The sequence below is a fragment of the Parambassis ranga genome, chromosome 20 (genome assembly GCF_900634625.1).
Source record: "Parambassis ranga chromosome 20, fParRan2.1, whole genome shotgun sequence".
Taxonomy (NCBI): Eukaryota; Metazoa; Chordata; class Actinopteri; family Ambassidae; genus Parambassis; species Parambassis ranga.
Window position 1 is genome coordinate 8,797,343 of NC_041040.1, and position 25,153 is coordinate 8,822,495.

Genomic DNA, 25,153 nt, shown 5'->3' on the forward strand with positions numbered 1-25,153 from the left:
AAACTGGCTTCAGCTAGCTGAGGCTGGTCAGTTCTGTGAAAAACTTCCACCACAGCCGGTCAGGTCAGGACCTTTCTGGATTTGCTCGTGGTCATTCTGATAAAGCAACAGGGATAAAGTGACATTTTTACAAAAGGCCAGCTGTTCGCTGGTACACTTAGATTCCAGGGGTGGTATCCTTCAAACAGGATGCTGTGTAAAACGAATCTATTTTTGGTAGTACTGCTGTTGGAAATGTTTTAGCAGGTGTCATGACAAACTCATATTTGTGTGTGTGTGTGTGTGTGTGTGTGTGTGTGTGTGTAGGAGAGCTACTCTCTGGCAGGTTTTCCTCACATTTTAGCAGCGAGGGTGCTGCCACTTTCATCAGTTCATTTTCAGTTCATGCTTTTTTAGAGATAATTCTGGTGCTGATTTAATTGTGTGATATCATTTATTCATAGTTTTCAGCTTTTCAGAGTGGAATTCATTAAGAAGGGCCTACTTTACACTTGATTGCATCTCAGTATCATTTCAGAATAAGGCTATTCTCATACCTTAAGCTCGATGAGGAACACTTAAATCTGCAACAAAGGAAACATTTAAGGGAAATTCAATTTACATATTTAAGATTTACCTATTTAAGTGCAGTAGTGAGATTAATCATCATATCCTTAGTGATTATTGAGGGACAAATTCAAAAAGTAATAGCTATGAAAATTATGTAATGTAATAATAAATACAGTTGGCAGCTGTAATTCACCTGAGTGGAGACTGCATAAAAGAAAAAGTACATGCAATTTGATTCTTTGCATTATGATTTTCATCCAGTTAGTGAAAATCTCTTCATTGCTAGTAAACAATAAGGTCTGTTTTAGCCATTAAACCTTCAGTGTAATATCAGCACCGACCAGCAGAGGGCACCAGCTGAGGAATTTCCCCCTTAAAGTTCATAGGTTTGTCAGAGACGCTCAGTTTAGTGCTGATGTAGAATCAGGTCATCCTTCCCAAACCCCAGCCTGTCACAGCATGACATAACGGCCTATCAGTGGATGGTGCCCCTGCTGAATTTCTGTGAGGGATTGGGAGCATGGTGGAGGAGGAGGAGGAGGAGGAGGAGGAGGAGGAGGAGGACGACGACAGTAGGGGAACTGCTGACCAAGCCCTCTCTGTGACACTTCATAATCTCAGGTTACAATCTAAGCCAACAGCTGTTTGAGCTATAACGATGACCTAAATATTATCTGATGCATTCAGGGATAATAGGCTTTGTCTTGCCCACATACACACATGCACAAACAACACAAATGGCAGTTTCCCTATACAGTAAATAGTAAATATATTAATCCTGCAGCCATGTTCAGGAGCCTAATGTGCCATTTGCCAAATCTCATCTTCTGTCACATTCAAATGATTTCCCCTCAGCAGATCCAGCCCCTCTGAACCCAATGAAGTTTATTTGAAGGAACGACTTGGCTGTGCAGCACCCTTGTAACCCCTTAGCAACTCATCACCATGTATATTAGACACACACTCTTGGATAGCACTTAAGCTGCATTTGCCATGAGAAGTTAGGACCGTGAAATTGCGCTCGCTCCAAATTCCCGAACACATTATATCGCCTCTCTCCCCGTGGCTCTGCGTGTTTAAATCATGCCCCATTATTTTCACTGTTTTAATGTTAGAACGGAAAACTGACCTCATGCTCTATAATGGAGCTTTTTTTTTTTTTATCAGAGGGGTCCATATGTTACGGATTATCACTTCAGCACTGTCACACTGACTGAGGCTCATCCTGCTATCTCAGAACTTACATTAATACTGAAGGTTGAAACACATTAATGTTAATGTGTAGAAGAAAAACAGTGATTTTTAACTTTTTTTCCAGCACATCATGGCTGAGGAATTTAAAATTATAATACCATCAATATACATGAGGGCTTAATCACATCCACACACACTGTTAGCAGAAGTGTTTATTTCATCAGTCATACCCTGTGTCCACCAACACTCGCACATCCCAGTCATTGCATGATAGCTTATCGCTAACATAACCAGTGTTAATGTGATGCTGGAATGTAAACATTTGGGAAATAATTTGAACTTTTCCCCCCCTCCGCCCTCTAACTCTACATTTGAGTGTTGGTCCCAAATATTAAGACACCTACAAATAAGTAAGTGGGGGAAAAAATCCATATTGAATTTAAAAAAATGAAGTTTGTCATCAAAAAGCTTTAAAATCACTAATATAAAATATTTATATAAATGCAAAATACATTCAGGATTTGTCCATTTAAAGCAAAAACAGCATCTAAAAATATTGCTGGCAATGTAAATTTTATACCAAACTTTAAGTTAAGCTTCCTCAGTCTCATCTGTGTTCTTTACAGACCTTGTATTTTATTTTATAACAACGTTTTTCCATAAACTGCCCCCTCGTGTTACTCTGCTCCAGTGCATTGTAACACGCTACAAAAACACTACTGTAAGGAGCACCCAAAAAAGCGTAACAAAACACACACCTGGCCAACTTTTAAAAAGCAATAAATATCTATGAAAAATAAATTAGCTAAAATCATTTCAAGTATCAAATCCCCTGGGTATCTGCTCTTTGACATCACAAAGGACACTGAGCATTGTGTGCACATGCTGTGGAAACAGTGGCAGCCATTTTTTAAAGAGGCCAGTCAGCTACGTGGCTCAAACTGAGCAGACACAAAGCAACCTTCAGTCCTCGTTCAGGAACACTGCTGGTAATTCCAGGCTCACCCTGAGCACATTTAAATCTGTCTAGTTTCATGGCCTGTCCGGTTTGTGTACACAACATCCTCTGAGGTAATGATATTATTTCCTTTTCCCAGCAGCAATGTGTCTCTTGGTTACAGATTCCAGTCTCCTCCTCTCAGCTTCCTCTGCTTTCCTCCTTTCCTCTTTCAGCTCCTTGTATCGCCACTTTGGGATCTGCAGCAGGTTCCCCCCTCCGTCTTTGGCGCTGCTCCTCCTATGAATCTTTTCTGGTTCATAAGTGGGCGTGGGGGCCTTAGACACCCTCACCTTGGGAATGCTGAAGCCCGGCCTGACGCTGCTCCTCCTCAGTACCATGTGCATGGGCAGGAGGCTAGTCCTCCGTAGTTCTAGGGCTTCATTATAAGCCACCATGCCCAGACTGGAGCTTCTGGGTCGAGGCACCAAGCTCTGGACCTGAAGGCTGGCCCGGCGGTCTGCTGAGTTCTTGGCCACCAGCGTGACCCGAGAGTTCTGAAAAAGCTTAAGGTGGGTCTCCACCCTGTCAGGGTTGATGGAGCGTAGCTCCTTGGCACGCTGCTGGCGGACAATCTCGGGGACCGCGCTGCTCCGTTTGCCCACACATGGGGGACTGGTAGGACACACCTGAGGCAAAACCGGCAGCTCGTGATTAGCAGTGACAGGATCAGTAATATAACACAACATTAGCCGCACTGCTGTAGCAATACTGATAAATCTGTCTCTTTTCTAAGAGCTAAATCACCCCTTTGTTTTCAGTGTTGCAGCACTGTTAATCTTGCATGAATAACCTGCTTATTGGATAAGGCTGGCGTTAATTATGTCTTTTAATTAGTGTGAACTAATCCTAAGAAGAGACAATTTGATGATAAAATAAACAAGATAAATTAGTGCCACATTTATTCTTTACAGTGTATTATCATTAGTTTATTTAGGTTCTATAATATAGTAAGGGAGAAGTACAGTATCAGCTAAGAGAAGTAGCAGCAATGATGCTAATTTAAATATTACATCTGTGGAAGGTGATTTTTCATATTGTACACAAATGCCTATTTTATCTGAAAATAAGTAAATGAGTTCTGATATCTCCAGCTATGTTCAGTACAGCTGCAGACTGCGTCAGAAATAATGCATGCATGATGCTTCCCTATCACACAGAGTAGCTATAATCACTGCCCTGCCTTATCGCTGCTTATGAATGAGGAAGAAAATGCTTGTTGTTGTGAGAAACCTAAGTGAAGGACATGCAGATGTGCTGATTGCTAAATGCTGAATAAACAAATAATGGAGAATAAACAAAAGCTCATTACTCACTGAGTGGCACGCCAGTGCAATAAAAGGACTTCTCATGGCAGTCGTCACAGAAACCATGTGGTCAATAACACCTTCGTCCTCCGGGTTGGTGACATTTGCGATGTTGAAGACGTTCCGCACGGTGTCTGACAGGCGCTTCAGACAGCCACGGGGCTCCTGGGCTTTGGCCACCAGGGAGGCCAGCGGAGGCCACTCTAGACTAGGAGACAAACGTTTGATATGAGTTCATTGCAGATGCACTGATGAAGCCACAGCATAGTAAAACAGCTGGTCAGGATTAGTTTTTTCTACAGTCAGCTGGTGAGACCGATGAAGTGACAAAACTACCACAATGAGTTAACAAAGTGTGGATAGTCAGTTACATTCATACGGCAAGAATGATGTAGACTAAAGTGCACTGTTGACCAGGGGCGCCGATTTATGTTTCTGCTGGTGGGTGCTCGCCGTGCTTGCATGACTCCTTGCTATTTTGATGGACGCGTCTACACACCGTCCGTGCCAAAAAAATGATTATGATTCAAACGCACAGAGACATACAGCTTTACCTGTATTCTTCAGTGAACTGTTGTGGACGGGGTCGTTCCATCAGGCGTGTCATCACCCAGGCAGTTTCATAACGACCTGTGAACAAGGCCCACTCCCTGGCAGTCAGGTGGCGGCCAAAGTCCTTCGCATTCAGAGAAGCTCCTGTTAAGACACACAGATGTAGGAGAATCTGTGAAACCCATGCTTCACACCAGTAAATGGTGCCATTCCTAACATTTATGTTAAAGTCTAACAGCTTCTTTACCGGCCATCATGAGTGAGCGCACACATTCCACCCTGCCCTGCATGCAAGCTTTCATTAGAGCAGTGAAGCCGTGGCAGTTTCTTCTCTCTATGTCCAGCCCCGAGTAGTAGTTCAACAGATAGTTGGTGATTGTTATGTGGCCTTGAAAAACAGATTAACAGACAAAGATTATGCATTCGCACTTGTCCATAATATTGGACAGTAGAGACGACAACAATACGGATGGCCAGGCACCATCACTTCTGTTTTTGAATGTAGAGCTAGTGCAGTAGTCTGTGTGTTCATCTGTGTCAGCATTAGTGCCAAAGAGTCCATGTGTGTGTGTGTACTAGCCTGTCAGCAGTGTCTTTCTGTGTCTGTGATAAAAACTTGTCAACGTTCGTGCGTGTGTGTGTGTGTTACCTGCTTGTGCAGCAGTGATGAGAGGCGTGTTTCCCTCACTGTCCTGCCAGTTGACATCCAGAAACGGACACTGAGACAGCGCTATGACGACGTCCACGTAACCTTGGTAACATGCAACCAACAGCCCTGTCTGAGACAAAGAAGTGAAAGGACAGGAATTAGAGTTGAAGAAGTTAAAAGTAGAGAATCAGCAAAATGTTGAAGTAACAAAAAAGTGAAGGTGAAGCAAAACTACAGGCAAGTGCTGACATGTAGAGAGCTGTGTGCAGAAAAATGTGATCAAAGCGGTGTCAATATAAACCTCTGTGATTCTTCCAGAGCTAATATCTCTGATTAAACATGACAGCTGTTGTGTTTTCACTGAGAAGTCAGTGGAAAAAGCTCTGATGTTGTTCTTTAGGTACTTTTGTGCGGCTGTGTTATTGCACCAGAAAAAGGTACTCTTGTGTGTGTGTGTGTGTGTGTGGACAAATGTGTAAATGTTAGTCTGCGAGTGTGAATTTATGAGACCTTGAGACTGTGCAAGCCTGGAAAACTCCTATAAAAGTTGTGTACTTTCCGGAAGGTGCACACTACCTCAAGCCAAAACAAACAAGACCAAAAACCACCAGAGCAAGAGGCAGCAGTTAGTTCTCAACTAACACATTACATGGCAGCATGTTCATACATGTATACATGCAGTATTTTTATCAAAGTTTTGACTACATTTGCTACATTTGTAAATTTACACCAAGAAAGTTTGTATTCCTTAAGTGTGTGTACTATATTTTTTTCCTTCTGACTAGAAACATGCACATAAAGGACCCCTGTGTTCACTCTATGCAATGTAAAGCAGCCATAGAGCGGGGAAATAGCTGAACGGTATCGTTAGGTCACAAACTCTGAAGTGTGTCCTGTGAAGCTGTAGTTCCACAGCGTAAAGCTGCTTGAGAGCACGTCTGTTCATTTAAAAGGCTGGCAGACCTTACTGAGGCTTTAAATGAATGCTTTTATTTTTTGCCGGGGCAGAAGTCAAACCCACTTCATGAGAAAAAAACCCACACATCAGCTGCACGCTCTGCTGAGCGTATTGTAAACAGTGAAGTCAGAACTCGTGGGTTAAACTATGTGATGACAACAATCATCTCTTTTTAGCACCATGTTAGCATTATATAAACAAACAGTTTTTCATCTTGTCGGATCATTTATTCTATGAAATTTCATCCAACATAAGATGATGAAGTGATCGATAAACTACCTCTGATTTGCGGAACATAAAGATGTAGAGGGTCTTTGTGCAGCGTGAACATTATGTCAATATTAAATCCAGAGTTCAGAATTTTCCTGCAGATCGTTAGAGTGTTTAGGAAAGTCGTCACAGCGTGTTCTGCCTTGACTACTCCTAGAGAAGATGTGAGTTATGAGTTTCTGTGACACGGTGTTCTCTCTACTTGATGCTTTGCATGTCTCAGCACGATGCGCTTTTAGTCTTAGTTTCCAAGTACACCGTGTTACTCCACCAAACTCTTCCTTGAAACTCTTGTATGAATATAATCTGAGTGAAAAGTGAGTGTGTTATATAACATTTTAGTATGTTAAAGGTTAAAGAGCTACATTAAGTCATTTATTTACATCACTCTGTATAATGTACACTTGGTGAGACTGCTAACCAATCAGAGCAGGCTGGGCTTTTTGCATAGTAAACAGACAGACAGGAGCTAATGTGAGCATAGACAGAGGGTGAAAAAGATGCTGCATAAATGTACAGTTTAAGATAAATATGTGTATTTTTGAACATCATATCAAGACTAGCATTGTGTTTCGTAACATCTCAGAGGTGGTGGTAAGGTTAAGTATTTTGCATGTGTAAATCTGACCACAGTTCCTTATTGAATATAAACACTGCGTGTTTGTTTTTTTGCACAGTCAGTTAAACTACGCCGCACACTGATTTACAGGACATGAGCGTTAGTCATGCTGTCATCCAGCTGGAGATGCAGTCACTTGAATGTTGTCAGCCCTGAGGGAAAAGCTGGACGAGGCTTGTGTGCAGTAAGTGCACGACTGTCTGGGAGAAGTTCACTTAAACTGGCGTGACTTGAGTTTGTTCTATCTGCTTAGACACTCTCATGTAGACCTCGTCTACTGTATGTCTCACACACACATGCTTGGCATCCTTCCAGCCTTGCTGTGATGCACTATAGCAGCGTGCCCTGCAGCATGTCTTGAGCAATCTCATCCGTCTAATGACAGTATGTCCTGTTTTCCCTGTGAATCTTTCCTTCCAGCACACACACACACTTAACTTGGCAGTGCTGACAGTAAGTTGCGTGTGTAGTAAAAAAACACACGCACGTAATCATGTGCTACAAAATACCTAGAATCAAATAAAACTGATAAAAACAACATCATGCAGCTCATCAATCATAGAGAGGTGCCTCCAACGATGGAGTACAGTGTGTCCAGTGTGTGTGTGTGTGTGTGTGTGAAGACACTCTTTACACTGGAGTGTACAAGTTAATGCAGATGTGCAGTGCTTGACCTTTCATACATATATGTATACATATATATATTCTCCTGAATGTCAACACTGAAAGATGTTTTGCTGACTTGGCATGAATCAGATGTGATCTAGGAAGATGGTATTAGACTTAAAGTGCAAAGTTCTTCTTATAATGCTATAATATCAGATGTTCATGTTCATGTAACAAGTTGAAGGTTAAAGTAACCCCTCTGATCCAAAGGCTTTGGCTTCAGTCAGCTCTACATTTTCAACAGTTTTTTATACTTTTCACGATGAGCTGTCACCAGCTTGTCACAGATTTTTTAATATGGTCATCTGCTACAGTGACAGCACACCCACCGAGTACAGGCAGCACATCTCACAAGCCCTGGAAACTGGAAACTGGGCAATTAAGAGCTAGGAGTGGGATTTTAGGGATGAAGAGAAAACAGAAGCTGAAATGCTTGTTTGATGAGGTGAAGAGCAGCAGTAAGTGGTCAGTATAAGATCAATCATTTATAATTGAAAAGCAAGCAACTAACAAACGGTGATGGAGTTTTAGAAAAAAAATAGAGCTTGAAATGAGCTTAATATTTTAATACTTTTTACTGTAAGTAAAACTTTTTATATCTATACTGTGTTTTATATTTTCTGTTTAAATATATTTTGTACTGCAATACTTTATTTTACTGATTTTTTTGTATTCTGTATTTTATGGTAATAATATATATTTATAGTAATACTGCATTTTTAAAACAGTACAAGTTACTTAAATACCTAAATCTTTACTTTTGTTTTTGAATACATTTTGACCTTCAAACTAGCAGCTTGTTTGCCATAATGATAATAACCTCCTACATTACAGGGCTTGGACTCTTATTAACATTTTATTATTATGTAATCAATTCAGCGGCCTTGTCATAATAAACTAATGCACATCATTTTTCAGCAAAACAGAATTCTAATTCAATTTGAGTAAAATGTGCACTTTTATTCAAGGTCAGTGGGTTATAATAAAAACAAATACACACAAACTTTGGTCTGGACTCATACAGACACAAAGGCACACACACACACACACACACACACACACACACACACACACACTAAGTAATCTGGGGAATATCCAGAGCTAGGAATAGAACAGCTTAGCCTTATCAGTCAGAAAGACACAAAGGGGGGAGGGAGAGACGTAACTGTATCTACAGTTTTGTAGAAACTAACTACAAAAAAACTAGCTACAGAGAGGATGACACAACACCCCAGTGTAACCCTTAAAATTCCTTGACATCCATTAAATACATGTCTCCAGGCCTGTTAAAAAAAAAGTTCATCCTTACATGAGAGAGGCCCAGAGGCTGCTGCAGGTTCCGCTTTTACCAGCTTGCTTTTTGTTTCCAAAATAACACCGTTTTTTTTACATTTTTCAAATTAAGAACTGAAGTCAAAATCCCACCTGCATGCACTGTTACATTCACTGTGCACACGCATGCATGCAAACACACTCTGGGTCACCCTCAATCACGTACTGTATATGAGAAGCTGGGATGGCACAGGCACGCTCTGCCACGTTTCTGTCAATAGCCTCCCTGTTGAATGTCTCTGTCTGCAGCGCAGCGTTCACATGGCTGTATCAAATCAAATGCGTATGACTGTCGCTTTGATTTTTCCACTCATCTGTATTTGCTAGCAGCATCATGCCTGCTACCATCTGCGGTGCCAAATTTCTGTCTCTACCCGCCTCTGCCTCATTGAGTCTATCTGTCTGTGGGCCTGTTGGTCGATGCGTGTGTCGGTCAGTTGTTCTCTCTGTTTGTCGGGACATGCTGTGGCAGCGTACTGTTGCTACCCTGGTTTGTCATCTGATCTGAACATATCTGGAAAATTTGATTGTGTTTAAAGGAGGCGACTTTGTGCAGAGAGAGAGAGGTAACAGTCAGGCTTTGTGGCCTGATTTAAGCTGATTGGATTCTGTGTGTGTTTGTGTGTGCATCTATTGAGTTTTCATGTGAGCATGACAACTTATCAGATTGGGGGAACACACACTGTGCTAAACAGGGTCAGATGTGCCTGAGGACATTGATATTTTAGTTTGATACATGACATTAACACAGAAATCCTAACTATGGAAGAGCAAGCCTGGTGCTTATTGACTGACACTCATCGTTCAGAACACCAATTCCATCCACCACAGGAAAAACATAGGCACTCTGACAGTGACTGTAAATATAATTACCACGCTTTGATCATATACTTGGGGAATTAAATACACACGCTTGCCTGTGACCTATATAATGGCTTGTTATTACAGGCTGTGTTAAGTTGAAACATGGACTCCTGTCTTCTGAGTGCAATGGAGGCAGACTGTCTGTTTACAGCAATGCCAAGTATGCACACACGTCGACACTTGATCAACTGGAATCACAGTGTCAATAAAATATGCTAAATAGAGCTTATTATATTGACATTATAACTCCAGTGAATCAAGTGTCAACACTCACACTTGGCGGTGGAACAGAGCTGAGACAATCCTAAACAGAATATTTGTATCGAAAGTTAAGTCAGAGAGAATCTTGAAGTGTTCAGCGATGGTTGTGTATATATTAAATTTAATTCCTAAAGATCTTTTTCAATCCTTTCTGCCAGCAAACATCTTTGCTTCAGTGCTTTTGTGCAAAAACATAGAATCAGCTCTCTCAGCTCTGCAGCTGACCCTGACCTCTAGCTGCCCTGTTGAATGGGACTACAGAAGACATGATGTGAATTACATGACTTTCTGCCTCCACAGAGCACGTTTAATTCCCCCTCACAGTCGAGAAAATGCTCATATTTTCAAATATGTATCTGTACTCTGCACAGCCAGACGACTGTGCCTTAATCTCACTGTTAATATACAGAATTCTGTTACACAGGATTAACAAACAACTATTAAAGTGCTGATGAGCCAAAGGGGAAACAGAGTGCATGCAGTCAAACCGAAGCCTCGGATGTAACACCCCTCTTTGTCTTACATACCACACTGTCAGGCTGTCTGCTATATCGGGATGTTGACATCTGGATCAGGATGTGTTACCTAACCTGTATTGTGTCTGTACATATGTGCACGTCCCCGAGGTCACAGGGCGTTCCAGGGTAAATAGTGAATGCACAGGCACACATCCTTATCATCTACACAAACGCCTGTGGGTTTCTTCACTTCTCAGACCTACACACACACACACATACACAATATGCAAGCATGCATCCTCTTGGTGTTTCAAGTTCAGTGCCTTAAATGACACTTGACCTCACCATGTGTCCACGTTTGTAGTTAAGACTCCCAAGGTGATGTCATTAATCAAAATATCTCTGGTGTAATAACGGGCTTTGTCATGGGTCTTTCCTCACTTTTCCTCTACACCTCCTCTGCCTTTGTTCCACTGTCATCTTTTATTTAAGCTGAAGATATTGAGTTTAACCAACCTGTACGTTTTTCTCCCACCTAAACAGCCTTAAATAGAGCTCCTGTAGGGGAAATAGCAACCGACAGAGCAGCGCTCCCTTTAGTTCCTGCAGTACCAAGACGTTTAGACACAATAATAATCAAGTATGGTAGATGCCATCTTCTCCACAGGAACTCTACTATATAGCCTCTTCTTGTCAAAGTAAAGTTACAGTATGGCAATGTGTGCTATTTAATACACATGATTCCTGTCCAGATCAAACCCCATTGCCAGGCAGCTCAATTACTATCAGCAAGTTGTCAAGATGAATGAAAACTAATCTAGAGCTCCAATATTATGGATTGACGCCTGTCCCTTTAGCATAAGGAGATAGCAAAATGTCAGCAGAATACAAAATGCAGTCTTTTCTGGCATCATATTTTGATTATGTGATAAGATGTGAAGATTTAGCCTGATTTAATAAAATAGTGGAATTTATGGCTTTAAAATGCATTATGTGTCGATAAAGCCACACACTCTAAGTAACAGAGAGTGAGGCCTGTCATCACACACATTGAAAATATGGATGGTAAAGGTGTAAGCCGATTTAAACACATCTCAGGGAAAACATGTAGATGTTGAATTTTCATCTTTTAGATGAAGAGCCTGTTTGTTCAGCAGCTCCTTTTGAAAAGCATTCTAAGAAAAAAGCATCACAGACTTGACATGCATCAGTTACTGGAGGTCACAGATGCTTTCCAAAGGCCTGGAAGTAGGGAAGTAAGTCCGTGCAGTGAACTGAGCTGAACTTGTTGCACTGAATGTCATGAGGGTGATGCTGCCTGCCTGCAGCTGGGCTCCTGATCACCTCCAGAACTTTCCCATGAATTATAAACAACTAACACGTGTTTAAATTATGACTGCAGCAAAGCTGGCCATTTTTACAGTGTGTGTGTGTGTGTGTGTGTGTGTGTGTGTAGTTCATACTCTGTTATTCCTGTCGTTCTCGTTCACCTCCTCCGCGTTCACACCGTGCCGAATCATCAGCCGGACGATAGCTGCGTTGTTGGTGCAGCAAGCCTGGAAGAAGGACAGAGGCTCCGGGCTTTCCGGGGACGGAGTGCGCTCCGAGTCCGCGAACACATCATCCGGAGGATAGAAGGAGTCGTCCGAAGCGATGCTCCGACAGTCATCCAAGTCCTCAAAGTCCACTACTTCAAATTCTTCGTTGTCATCTTCGCTCCCATCGTCCTCCTCTTCGTCCTCCTCGCACGAGCCCAGGTAGTCCTCGTCGTCATAGTGGGACAGAGGCTCCTCAGGTATGGTCGGGTGGACCTGCCCGACTTTTTGCTGCTTTTGGAGTTGTTTAACCCGGACCGACGAGGCGCCTCCTCCATCCCTGTCGTCCGTGATCAGCACCATCTAACCCCCCGAGCCTAGGGCACCGTCCGCGGGGTAGAGCGCAGCCTGGCGCGGGGGCGCGATCATGGGACAGGCTGTCTCTCCACGACACAAACAATTCTTAGGTGCCAAATTTAAAAACAAAAAAGTTACATCTCATGCGACTTCCTAAATCACACACACACTCCTTAATCTGTGATGGCCTACCAGTTACCAGTTGAACGTGTTGCGCGTTTAAACATCCGTCATCCGTGGAGAGTTGTTGATGTTATGTCCATCTGAGCCGTGAACGTCCCACGGAGTGAACGTTTGCTTTCTCGCGTCTGTCAAAAGGAAACCACGCTGAGCTCGAGTTAAAGTTAGAACACGTGTGGGACAGACACGAAGTGGATGCTTGGGAAAAAGTGGAGAGAGAGTGGGAAACAGCGCGCTGCACGCACAGCGCTGTCGTCCCATGTAGATCGGAGAGACAGCAGCCTGTTAACCTACAGTGTAGTCTCCTAATCCGATTAGCCGCGCCTGGGACCTCTCTCTCTCTCTCTCTCTCTCTCTCTCTCTCTCTGTGTGTGTGTGTGTGTGTGTGTGTGTGTGTAAAAGGAGATTAATTCTTCTGCTGGATGCAGCCATATACTGTAGTGACACATTAATATTCTTGGAACACTCACACAGGGATTAAAACTATTCCCTTTTCTGTTAGTCTAGGATTATTATTGCTTTGCTATTTAATGGTAATTTAAATGAACAGGCTACTTGCAATGTTTCCTGGAAGCACATACAACAAATCTACCTACTCCATCTCTTCATAGGAAGTTTTATTATACTCGTACTTTATTTGTTATTTCCTCCACATTCAGTCGCCCCAAGTCACAGAGCCCGAAACTGAAAATGAAATTCTTCTTTGTGGTCGCTTTAAAAGAAAATCCCCTTTGTTCATGAATTTTGGTCTACATCTGCATCATGACACAGAAAAGGGGGAAAACCAGCCTTAAAGTGCCGCCTGTGATGAGTCATTTGATGTGAATGTCAACAAAAAAAAACATCACCAAATCCACCAGGAAGAGCCACATTTGATAAAGCAGATTAGGCTCAGAAGGAGTCATTGTTAAACTGTTATTTATTTGATATGATTTTACTTTGATATCAGCGCTCGGACTCTGTTTAGCCGCCCCTCTTCTCTTTCTCTCTCTCGTGTTGTTGGCCACCTTCCAGTTCAGATAATGGAGCCATTGATCGGGCTTTATTACTTGGGACTGGCTTCTGTGTAACTGCTTTCATCTCATGGAAAAAGACATTTTTTTATGTGGATCATCCTCTTCTAATTTGGGGTAGTGTCCTTATGGGTCTGTTTTCTTACACCAGACTTTTTGTTGAGTTTTATTTTATTTTATTCTCATATCTACTTGTATACATGTTTTTGTGTGTTTTTTTGAATCACTGATCACACATTGCTCCTTCACTTTATCATACTAAATTAGAGTATGGATTTTTTTTGGTCCATTTTTTAAAGTAAAGTTTCTCTGAATGTGACCAAAAACATTATTTTACACATCTGTTTACACTGTGTGCTGCTGGTAAACTGACTCCACACACATTTTCAGTTTTACTCAAAGTTTGTGGATTCCAAACACAAGAGTATTCTGACAGAAATCTAATTAATAGCATCAGTTTGCTGACAACACCTGCTGTGGAAAAACTAAGTGCATAACAGTCCCAGTGTGTACCCATTATTATTATACCTTCATCTGCAGCCAGCTGAGAGCTCTGCTCTCCTGCGGCTCTGCATCTCTATGGAATCAGTCAACATGGGTGATGTTCAGTGGTTGTATTTCCACAGACATACAGTATATCTGTAAAACTGCACATTCTGGACACAAAAAGGCAACTGAGGACTAAAGGAAGTAAGGTCAAAGATGAAAAATTGATTGATTTATTTGTGTTAATTTACCAATGCAAACAATTAGTAAGAGAGAGCTGAATGCAAAATTGTAAAAAAAGTGAAATATCAAGCATACAGATAAAGAAAAACACCACCCCTTAATACTTATTTAACTAATTCTCAATTATTTATATTAAAAAGTGATGGAAAAATATAATTTTAATAAAATGCATTTCAAGGAAACCACAAAAACTTCTTTAAAAGGATTTCATTTCACAAAAGAGAATAACTTCAAAACTTCAAAACAACAAGCTGTTGAAAGCTTTGAGACATTGCTGTATGAATGTAATATGTGGTTTTATTGGAAGGAAAACAGAAAAAAATATGAAAACTATCAACAGAGAAGTGTCTATAATATCCCCCAATCGTCCGCTGTTACATTCGGATCCAGCAGCAGCTTTATTGCTATTCGGCGAAATGTTCAGCAGAATGAAGCTGCCGTGAAAGCAACAATTTGCTTCCAGTAAAAAGGAAATTGGCTAATACTGCTTGGCAATAAACTGCTCTTTGAGGGGATAAAACGGAATAACTAGAGTCCTAATAAATTGCATGTATTCTAGATGCCTTAGTATTTGCAAGTTGTTACAAAAAACACTGCAGAAAGTGTGTAAACAGTGGATTTTCTGTCATGTTATTTAACATGCAGGAGCTGTATTGTGAATTTAAATAAACTGGGATTGCTCAGTGGTTAATGACACCAGTGGGTCCCATTTGGCCCTGGTAAAATGGAAGCATATGATTAATACCAATTAGGACTGGAGGTTGATTTAGCAGAAGAACTCTTTAGCTCTTTTAAAGGTTTATTTTAGCACAGAGGCCTGAGGGTTCTGCAACACAGCTGTCAGGAAATTTATGTTTCAGTCAAGGACACTTGAAGTGTGCTGACATGAAGCCTTGAATCCAGATCCCCTGCTACATATATACATTATTTCACATTATCTCACAATGCACCTGCTCCAGCTGTGCACAAATACTGTAATGTATATCAAAGAGTACAGCGGTAAAGCCACTTGAGAATCAGATTTGTGGTGTTCTCCTCTGTGATGTAAATATATTCATATTCTGGGATGTGCACTTGCAGTCATGTGAGACTTAGACATGCTGTAAATAGCACATTAGCAACGCCATCCTTTGCATAGCCAATTGCATTAGCTCAACCTGTGCTCAGAAGAAATATCTAAATCCCTTGAAGAGATAATCATAGTGAGCTGAGTAGAGACCTCGTGCAAATGTGTGTGTGTGTGTGTGAGATGTAAGTACCCAGGTTCATCCTGGGCCTGCTACATATTCAATACAAACTCCAACATGAGATGGAAGTTTTGTGGAAATTACAGCGTCACAGCTCCACTTAAACTGCACCTGCTTCTTTAACCACACTGGATGCACAAGCAACAATCGCTCTCACATGTAGCCTCAGTCACTCAAAAAATGGATATCCATGTTTTGAAACTACTGCAGCATGAAATGTTATTTTTTTTATTTTTTTTAAAAAGGACCGTTGCTGTTCAGAATGACATCTCAGTGGATCTTATACGTGCCTGCTCAAACACAGCATGACCTTGCTGCTGGTAAGCTTCTGTATACCTTCCCTCCCTTCAGTCATTCATTTAGTCCCCCTGAAACCACAAACAGCCTAAACACCCACACACCGTGCTCTCTTCTGTGGCACATTTTTGCTGTACAAAGATCTCCTATGAGTCTCCTCTGGACACAAGTGCTGAACTGTTTGGGTTGTATATATGTGTCTCTGATGAAGTGAAAATGCAACCAATATGAAGTGGGGTTTTTAATGGTGCTGCTTGGAAATGATGTTTTTCCTCTTCAACAGTAATGTGCTGATTATTAATAGCTTGATTAGAAACTCTTGATATTACTGCTTAATCAGTTAAAGAGGCCAGGATGGACAATGGGACATCACTTCAAGTCTTGTCTTAGCAGCTGAATAGAAGAAATTTAACAGTCTATAAGTGGTAATTAACTCATTTTAATCAGCCAGCAATCACCCTTAATTATTTTTTTTTGTGATGAGTGTTCATGTGTATGAAAACAACTCAGAAAGCAGCAAGGATAAATGAGCTTCATTTATTAGTAGCATGTTCCACACTTGCTGCCAGACCAAAGAAGACACAATATTAATTAACCATCAAGCAAATATATCACTTCCCAAAACAGCACATACAGCACCATAGGGTAATGTGTGTAGAACTCCCTTAACTTCTGTCTTAATAAACATATTTATATACATATTTTCCAAGTAGTTCAAGTCTAAATAATTAATCTTCCAGCTGCTCATGCGACTCGCAGTGGGGATTATAAGATCATTGTTCTGTTAAGAAGATAATGAGGCTTAAAGAGGAAAATGCTTTGGGGGTGTTTGCTAGATTGACAGGTTGTCATACCTCAGCTTTGACATGGGGCTGAGTGTTCAACAAAGATCGACAGGATTGAGAAAGTATGGCTGGTGGTTAACTGCATGATTTTTATTCACGGTTTCAGTGACGCCTACATATTACCTCACTGTATGTCTGTCTTATTCAGATCTGGAGGTTGCTCTACCTAAACTGGGTGAATCAGAAGTGGCTGAGTTCATGTCGTCTCTGTGGATGAAGTCCAGAGGCTTTATCATCCCGTGTTGAAGCTTCCTGGAACACATGTATGTTCAAAGATTTAGACATGCATGACATACATTTAACACACAATCATCAGCTGTTGCAAATGTCCTATTTATCACAGATGGATTACTTAAAGAGAGTCTTTGATGTGGAGTTGTATGAGGCTCCTGACCATGTGTTGCCCTCATTAGAGGGTAAAAGGCTTGGAAGGAGCACTTAAATATTTTACCTTGCAAAACACTGGAGTTGCTTATCTACTGCTGTTTCTGTTGCTTCTGACCTAACACCAAAGTCACACAATGACACAAACAAATGACTGAGGAAACAGTTGGCCAGCAAATCCTGTGTTCTGCAAGGTCAAATTATGGTTCCCTGAGAGTTGCCTGACGGCACTGTAAAGTGGTGGTCATATTCTCAATATAGGTGGCTGAAATGAATTTACTTGCTAACCCAATCCACAACAGCCCTTTGCATGGCATTCATGCTTGTGTACTACTGACCACCATCCACTGTGGTTGATACTGACTGTGATTTCTTGATAGTCCAACCCACCCATTAATATTTCAAACCAGCATTGCTCCTAATGAAGCAGAGTAGATCTACACTCTGCAGAATAGCACATGAATCATGTTTTCCCTCCCTAAAAAGTGTTATACAACCACTACACAGCTAAAAGAGAGCCTCTGTGTCCAGCCTCCCTGCTTCTGTCTCTTTCACACTGCTCTGCAACATTTGTCATGTCCCTGTAGATGTGATGTTATGAGTGAAGCTTGCAGAAACTGTAAAAGAGGTCCACCCTGAGAGCTGGAATTCATACACCACTGACATCTTTTACAGTGACATCATGTTATCTGCATGTTCCAAAATCCTTAAACAATGGGGCACACAGCAGTCTGACCATTGTAATAAGGCGGAGGAGGTGCAGCAGTGAGTTTTGAGTGAGAAAGTATGACAACAGTAAGAAACAGTGGTTATTTTGAAGGTCGGTAAATACAATAATCCACCACAGACTCCATAGTGTTTGTTACAGGCTGTCATTTTATGTCACTAAAAAAATCAACCAGGTCAGGTGTGACCAGAGAAGGGGACAAAACAAGTGTTATTGTCTCCAAACATACACATTTGTCAGTGAATTTAGTGTTACATGACAAATGTCTGCTATTTTAATTGATTATTAAAAGTCTCTCAAACAGTGAGGATGTCTGTTTCACTGTCTGTATCCCAGTCAACAACAAAAATGTGGTAAAAACAAAAGCAAAAATAAATAAATAAATAAAAAAATTCCACCATAAGTCCCTTTTGCTGATACTAACCACAGATGATGCTTGCTTACAGTCTGCAGTATTTAGCTCCCCATTAATAAAACAGTATAATTCCCAGCTAACTGGAAAGTACCAGTACACTGGTAACTACAGAGAAGAAACACAAGAACAAAAACTAACTGAGTTCCTTTAAATGGTTCCTGGCTCTCCAGAAAAGTTTCCTGCAGTCAAAAAATGGCCAATGTCTGTTTCCATTTGGCAGTTTACATTTTTAGCCCTGTTATTGAAGTTGGAATGTCAATATCCTTACACTTGATCTCTGAAGGTGTTGTGTTGCTTAAACACATCATTGCTGACACCACCTAAATGGACACTGTGTTACAAACACAAATGTATTCTCAGTTGATAATAGTGAATGTTGAATTTTTTTTTAACATATTGTTGTGCTTTGGGGTCCACAGAGTGATCGCTGTTTCAAGCCCTGGCAAGATTCCTTTTCAAATGTGTCATACGGGTGGAGAGCCTGCAGGTTATCAAGAATTCTATCTGTCCTCCAATCCCCCTTAACTTGGCCACAGCTGCAATCCTGTAGGGCTAAGCTTCAGTATGTGTGTGTATCCTCCACCCCTAAACCTTACTGCCAACTGTGCTTGCAATGTGAATTCCCACTGATCCTGTTTCCTGTCATGGCTGATGTAATGCACCAAAATTGTGTGGGTAAGAAAGAAACACATGTCAATAAGAGAGTTGTGTTGTGCCTCTCTGACCTATCACAGTCTAAACTTTTAACACATGATGCTGTATCTTATTTTAACATGTCTGTATAAAGGTGCGTTTTGGACACTCAGATGAAGAGAGGGGCTGAGCTGTCAACTGATCACCACCTGGTGGTGAGTTGGATCCGTTGGCGGAGGAGGAAGTTGGACAGACCTGCATTGTGCGGTCTGTTGGGAACATTTGGCCGAACCCTCTGCCAGAGAGATATTCAACTCCCACCTCCAGGAGAGCTTCAACCAGATTCTGAGGGAGGTCGGCGACACTGAGTCTGAGTGGACCATGTTGTCTGCCTTCATTGTCAATGCGGCTGTTCGAAGCTGGGGCCTCAAAGTCTCCGGTGCCTGTTGTGGCGCCAACCCCTGAACCCAGTGAATTCAGGGAGGCCGTCAAGCTGAAGAAGGAGTCCTATCGAGCCTGGTTGGCTTATAGAACTCCTGAAGCAGCTGATAGGTATTGGCAGGATAAGGCTAGGGCAGTTGCGGAGACATAAACTCCGGCCTGAGAAGAGTTTGGAAAGGCCATGTGGGAGGACTGACTATCGGTCAGTCTTAAAGAGATTCTGGCAACCCGTTTTACAGCTCAGAAGAGAAAACAGTACCTCGCCAACACTGTTTACAGTGGAGGTGGGGACCTGCTGACCTCGACTGGGAATGTTGTCTAGCACAGTCCAATAAGTCCAATAACAAAACACCACTCAGGTTCATATCGGGGAGGCCGTTCCTCCCAATCGTGCCTCTCCAGGTATTACTGTCATCATGATTATCCCAGCAAGAGTCCCTATTCAGAGCACCTTCCAGTAACCCTGCCAGGGACCTCTCCCTGACCCAAAGGCGCAGGAAGGTAACCCTATCCAACACAGGGCAGCTGAGCTGGAGAGCTATAAGCAAGCCCACACCAGTCCGCCGCCTTTCACTGTGGACAACCCCAAAGAATTGGGATCCGGCACCCACACTGTGTGCTCAAGCTCGAGTCTAAGCTCAGGCTCTTTCCCCCCAGTGAGGTGACATTTCATGTCCACTTCGCACCAGCCCCTTGCGGTTCCTCCTGCAGGTGGTGAGCCCACAGGAGCTTAGCCTCCATGTCGCTCCTTTGCGCTGTGCCCGGCCGGGCCCCATGGGGAAAGGCTCAGCTACTAGGCGCTGGCATTTGAGCCCCAAACCCAGGCTTTGCTCCAGGGTGGGGCCCCGGCTGTGCAATGCCGTGCAGCTCAACGGACCTTGTTTTATGCATGTTGGACTGTGTCAGGAAAAGACCTCGGGTGAGGACCATTGACAGTAAAAACTATGGACAGAGCTTCTGTGACGTCACCCGTTTGTTTCTGAAGAGCGGTTTTGAGTCTCAGTGGGAGGTTCCGGGACGTGATGACCGCCGCCATGTTGGCAGCGTCACGTCAACTAAAACTCCGATTATGGACAAAGAGGGGGAGCACGAGCGGGGTTTAGGGGGGCGGGCGATCGTGGGAGCAGGAAACTCACGCTGTGATACGTCAACTGTCTGTCACTCAAGCGGCAACGCCCATAATTAGGCGTAATTTTAAGTCCGAATACAATTGAAACGAGTGAGTTGTAAAAAAATTCACCCCCCTACGATTGACACTAGAAGAGAACCTATCATCTGAGACCAGAGCGATTTTTTGTACCAGGCTGTAAACATGTTCTTTTCTGCTGTGAAATCGGCCATTTTAACATGGGAGTCTATGGGAAATTACTCGCTTTTGGAGCCAACCCCCAGCTGTTGCAGCATGAATTACAAGTTTTGACACTTCCGCATGGGCTTCCACTTTGAGCCCCGAAGGTTGCCGCTTGGTGAGGACCCAGGATGTGGTGGGGAGACTATTCTCTCTCGGCTGGCCTGGGAATGCCTCAGGATTCCCTTGCAACAGCTGGAAGAAGTGTCCAGGGAGAGGAAAGTCTGGGTGTCTCTGCTTAGACTGCTGCCCCCACAACCCGGCCCCAGAAAAGCAGTTAGAAGATGGATGGATGTATAAAAGCGCGTGTGCACCTCTGAGAGTTTATGTCCTTTTGTGTGCTTTCTGACTAGTGTAATAAACCTGTCTTAATGTGCTTTCTCAGTTGCCCATTTACAATATTGCACGGAGGAGTGAACAAAACACAAGTCTCTAATTCAAGCTGAAAATCATGCTCTTGTGCCCTCAGTGGTTATCTCCTTACAGTGCCTCTCCTTACTTGTCTGCTGGGAAAAATGAATATACTGCAGCAGAGGCCAAATGTGGTGAGGCTGCGAGCTGATAGGCTGTAGGCATGATAAAGGAACTTTAGCTCACCCAGACATAAAGCATCTGGAAATAAAAAAGCATATACTCATACTCCAACTGACAGTTTGTGTAGGGCAGCTTTGTGCTGCTGCTCATTTACATGGCAGCTTCATTCAGCCGGACAATGACGAATTATATGCCACTGTGCCTGATGCTAGCAATTAATGGGACCAATTTCTTAGTAATGAAACAACAGCTGTGCTTGGAGGAGCATTATTGAGTCCATTTATTAATTGAACACCATCCCTGTGTTGCTTCCATTCCTTCCTTCCTTCTTCTTATGCTTTATGTTTGTACCTCTCTAGATTACTGCTGATGTAGAAGTTGGAAACCTGAATCAAACCGTTCTGTTTGTTGCTGTTAGACAGAGAAACCACTGCATCAGCATGACATCACAACATTACACAACATCATCTGAGACTACGGAGGACCTGGCTTAGTCCCTGTGCTTCCTAGCCACCTGACTGGTAGACATGTTGGACTGCAGCAGGTCTGGATGCATTTTTTTCTATCTTTTATAGACTGAAGTGAAAGTTTTGAAGTGTAAATCCACTCTTCGTATTGTAAGACTAACAGCTATGTATCTGAGGAGAATGCACACACACACACAAATACTTACACTTGTGGCTGCAGACTGTTGAGGAACTCGTCAATGTGGTCTTGAGGGATATCACCATCTAGGTGAGCCAAATAAGTGTAAAGTTGGACAAAAATTCCAAATGGTATCCTCGCAGCCCCTCCCTCCTCATCCTGTGTCAGGATCTCACAGGCAAACTTTAGAGCACTCACAAGGGTCTGAGAAAGTGTATTCAGAGAAATGGATTATCAGTCAGACTTTGAAAATAATACACATATGCACAAATACAAAAAAAACATGCATTTAGCTTTCAGGGATAATCACATCCCATTGCACTGCAAATACACTTTCATGCACAGGCCAATCAATATAGAACAAGACTGCCACCGTGTGGTTACAGTGTTTAACAACTTTGTACACAGCAACATCCTATCCAGAACTACCCACGCTGAGCCCATAATGATAATGCTTAAATACATTTGCTTTCACAGACACTAAATCAGCTTCTGTCAACTTCTCTTTGATCTGTCTCTACTGCTCTATCTGCACCTTTGAAGAAAAACCATCAGCACTCCAGAGTTTCACATAGAACAGGATTTATCCAGTCATTCTTTCTCAACCCTGGGGGAGCTGTTAGTTGAGGATTCCAGATCAGGGTTGTCTGGATATACTAGTAGACCAGACAGTGAGATCAACAAGCATGGTTCTGCTTGTGGATCTCCAGCTGTGCTTGGTCTCACAGTAGGTTTTAAAGCTCAAAGAGAGCAGTATAAAGTGGTATTAGCATTTATATCTGGCCTTATGTAACATCTCACCCCTCCTAGAGCGCTGCAGCCCAGGGCGAAAAACTCCATCCAGTTGATATCTGTGCCAAAGCTGTCCAATGACAGCAGGGTGTCCAGCTGATCCACGGGTAGACACAGGCCCTTCCATTTTTTCTGCAGCTCGTCCTTGGTGCATGTTTTCTTATGAGACAGCTATGAAAATATAGAGTAAGGAGACTAGAAGAGGAAAATATCCACTGTAGCAGATGTCTGTATAAAATCAGTATTATTTGCTAAAATAAACAGCAGTGTTGTGTCTGAAGACGCTGGCAGCTGTGCAAAACTCTATAAACCATACTGCAATAAAACAGACTTAGTGTTGTGAACTCACAGGCATTAATGTGGCCCACTTTTTTTATACGAAAAAGTTTTGCACTACAGCTTTTCCTTCTAACCTTTCTATGTAAACACAGTTTAAAATTAAAACACTCAAGATAGACAGAGAGCAGCATTATCACAAAGTAATACAATTTGACCTTTAAAGTAAAATAAATTATTCATTCTTTTAATAAATCTACCACACCAGTATGCCAGTGAATGCCTCAGGTGAGATAAACTAGGTTTGCAATAATATGCAACTTTAATGATCCACATGGGGAAACAGCATCATTACAATATGCAGAAACACACATACACACACACAAAGTGCAAGTGTGCATATTAAACTCATGGTAACTGCATTTTTGCATCTATATAAGGTCAATAATTACAGAATGTGACATATACAGGAAATAAAAATTAAAAAACATAAATATATCTAAAGTATTTTTAGTTCTGTTGTAAGTGATACTGCTGTTGATAAAATACCTGTTTGTGGAGGGTCTTCAGAAGAAGTGGAGTCAGCCCAGTGTCTGTTTTCTGGGTGGCCACATTCATTTCTAGTCTGTCTTTAACAGGTAGACATTCTCCTTCAGCCAGTGCATGGAAGTATCTGAGAGGATATAAACATTATTAGCATACATACAGTATATGATTAAAACACTAGGCTCAGCTTTAGTCGCTAATTGTCATTAATCTCATCTGCTATGTGTAATTCAAATAAAGCGATACAATCAGACCATTAGGCCAGTTTAAAGAAACCATCAGTTCATTAAATAATTAGTGTTCTCGTTTTGTTTATGAGAGGTTTCCCAACCACATTTTCACCTTTTTACATTATTTACTTGTACCCCAGGAGACACTGTTGCTGCACTGGATGACTGACTTTGTTGTCTTTTGTTGTAAACCCTGTCCGTTGAAGAGGATGTGATATTTCACATAGGTTTTTTTGCAATATTTTTATTACATCCAGCAGTTTAATCATGTTTTCTTTGTTGAAGAAAGTCAGCTTATTTAACCTGCCGTGACACTGATGCCCCTGGGATCTAATTACAGACAGTCAATGCACAGATTAGATATGCACAGGTAAAAAGAGCCTCTGTCTCCACACACTGGTGTATGTGATTAGAATACAGCAAATCATGTGTATCCCTGCCCTTTACCCACATTAGACATGACATGTTAGTGGAGACTTACGCTGCACACCATTGCAGCACGTCCTTGGGCTGTGTTCGGATGGCTGCTTTGGTGAAGTTTTTGAGGATGTCTGGCAGCTCTGGAGGGATGTTGATTTGCTGGGAGCAATACAATGTGTCTGGAGGAGGCATGGCTGTAATATAAATAATTCAATGTAGTCCAATTAGCAGATGAAATACAGCAGAAAGCAGATCAGAGACACAATAAGACTTTTACCAAAATCCAGAAACAACCCATGTTTTTCTTATGGAAGTCTGAGAGCAATATGTAGGCTACACTATGTTTCAAAAGCTCAAACAGCTGCGGGTAAAGTTATTAATTATGTGTTAGTCATAGTGCTACTTCACAGCAAATTAGGTCTGAGTTATGAGTGGATGACAGTCAAAGAAATAAATTGCTTTCTGCATGTCTGTCTATATAAATAATAATAAAGGACATTATATTTTTCTGACAACTAATTAACTGATCATCGAAGTTAAAGGTTAAGTCTCACATATTTATATAGGTTAGCATTCATACGTAGCCTACCAATCGGTTGTTAATAGTCACGTTTACCAACCTTAAGCAGACAAGTATTATTATTACGATACCTGAATATATGATACTTGAACTGGTGAATACCGAATATGGGCAGAAAACCGCTGCAGTCCTGAAATATAGTTCAATAAACAGCGTAATGTTAGCGAATGTTTAGCACTTGGTGTGGTAGAGTAACATCGCTGTCGCATAGCAACAGTGTTTGGTCTTCTTCTTGTGACGCAAGAAAGCATTCTGAAGCATACTGACAGCGCCCCCTTTGTTTAAGCGGAATAGAACGAGGCC

At 41.9% G+C, this 25,153-nt stretch overlaps 2 protein-coding genes and 1 long non-coding RNA gene across 4 annotated transcripts; 1 reads left to right on the forward strand and 2 right to left on the reverse strand.

Moving 5' to 3' along the window:
- Window positions 1-1,937: 1,937 nt before the first annotated feature.
- ankrd33ba (ankyrin repeat domain 33ba) lies at window positions 1,938-13,057 on the reverse strand. Of its 2 annotated transcripts, none has more exons than XM_028433588.1 (7): window positions 12,768-13,057; window positions 12,140-12,673; window positions 5,249-5,378; window positions 4,847-4,987; window positions 4,602-4,743; window positions 4,057-4,255; window positions 1,938-3,369 (listed from the first exon to the last, which is right to left on the reverse strand). In XM_028433588.1, exons 2-7 carry the CDS (start codon window positions 12,572-12,574, stop codon window positions 2,824-2,826), a joined length of 1,593 nt encoding a protein of 530 aa, XP_028289389.1. In that variant the 5' UTR covers window positions 12,575-12,673; window positions 12,768-13,057; the 3' UTR covers window positions 1,938-2,823. The 2 variants fall into 2 exon arrangements, with proteins under 2 accessions (XP_028289389.1, XP_028289388.1); XM_028433587.1 differs by having other exon boundaries at window positions 12,761-13,057.
- LOC114453633 (uncharacterized) lies at window positions 12,308-18,926 on the forward strand. Its single transcript, XR_003672460.1, has 4 exons — window positions 12,308-12,433; window positions 15,983-16,057; window positions 17,028-17,142; window positions 18,825-18,926. It is a non-coding gene; the product is annotated as an uncharacterized LOC114453633 (long non-coding RNA).
- On the reverse strand, window positions 16,704-25,057 carry ropn1l (rhophilin associated tail protein 1-like). The gene is made up of 6 exons (XM_028433590.1): window positions 24,922-25,057; window positions 24,332-24,464; window positions 23,624-23,747; window positions 22,808-22,969; window positions 22,035-22,210; window positions 16,704-17,131 (listed from the first exon to the last, which is right to left on the reverse strand). Exons 2-6 carry the CDS (start codon window positions 24,460-24,462, stop codon window positions 17,020-17,022), a joined length of 705 nt encoding a protein of 234 aa, XP_028289391.1. The 5' UTR covers window positions 24,463-24,464; window positions 24,922-25,057; the 3' UTR covers window positions 16,704-17,019.
- Between the last annotated feature and the right edge of the window lie 96 nt (window positions 25,058-25,153).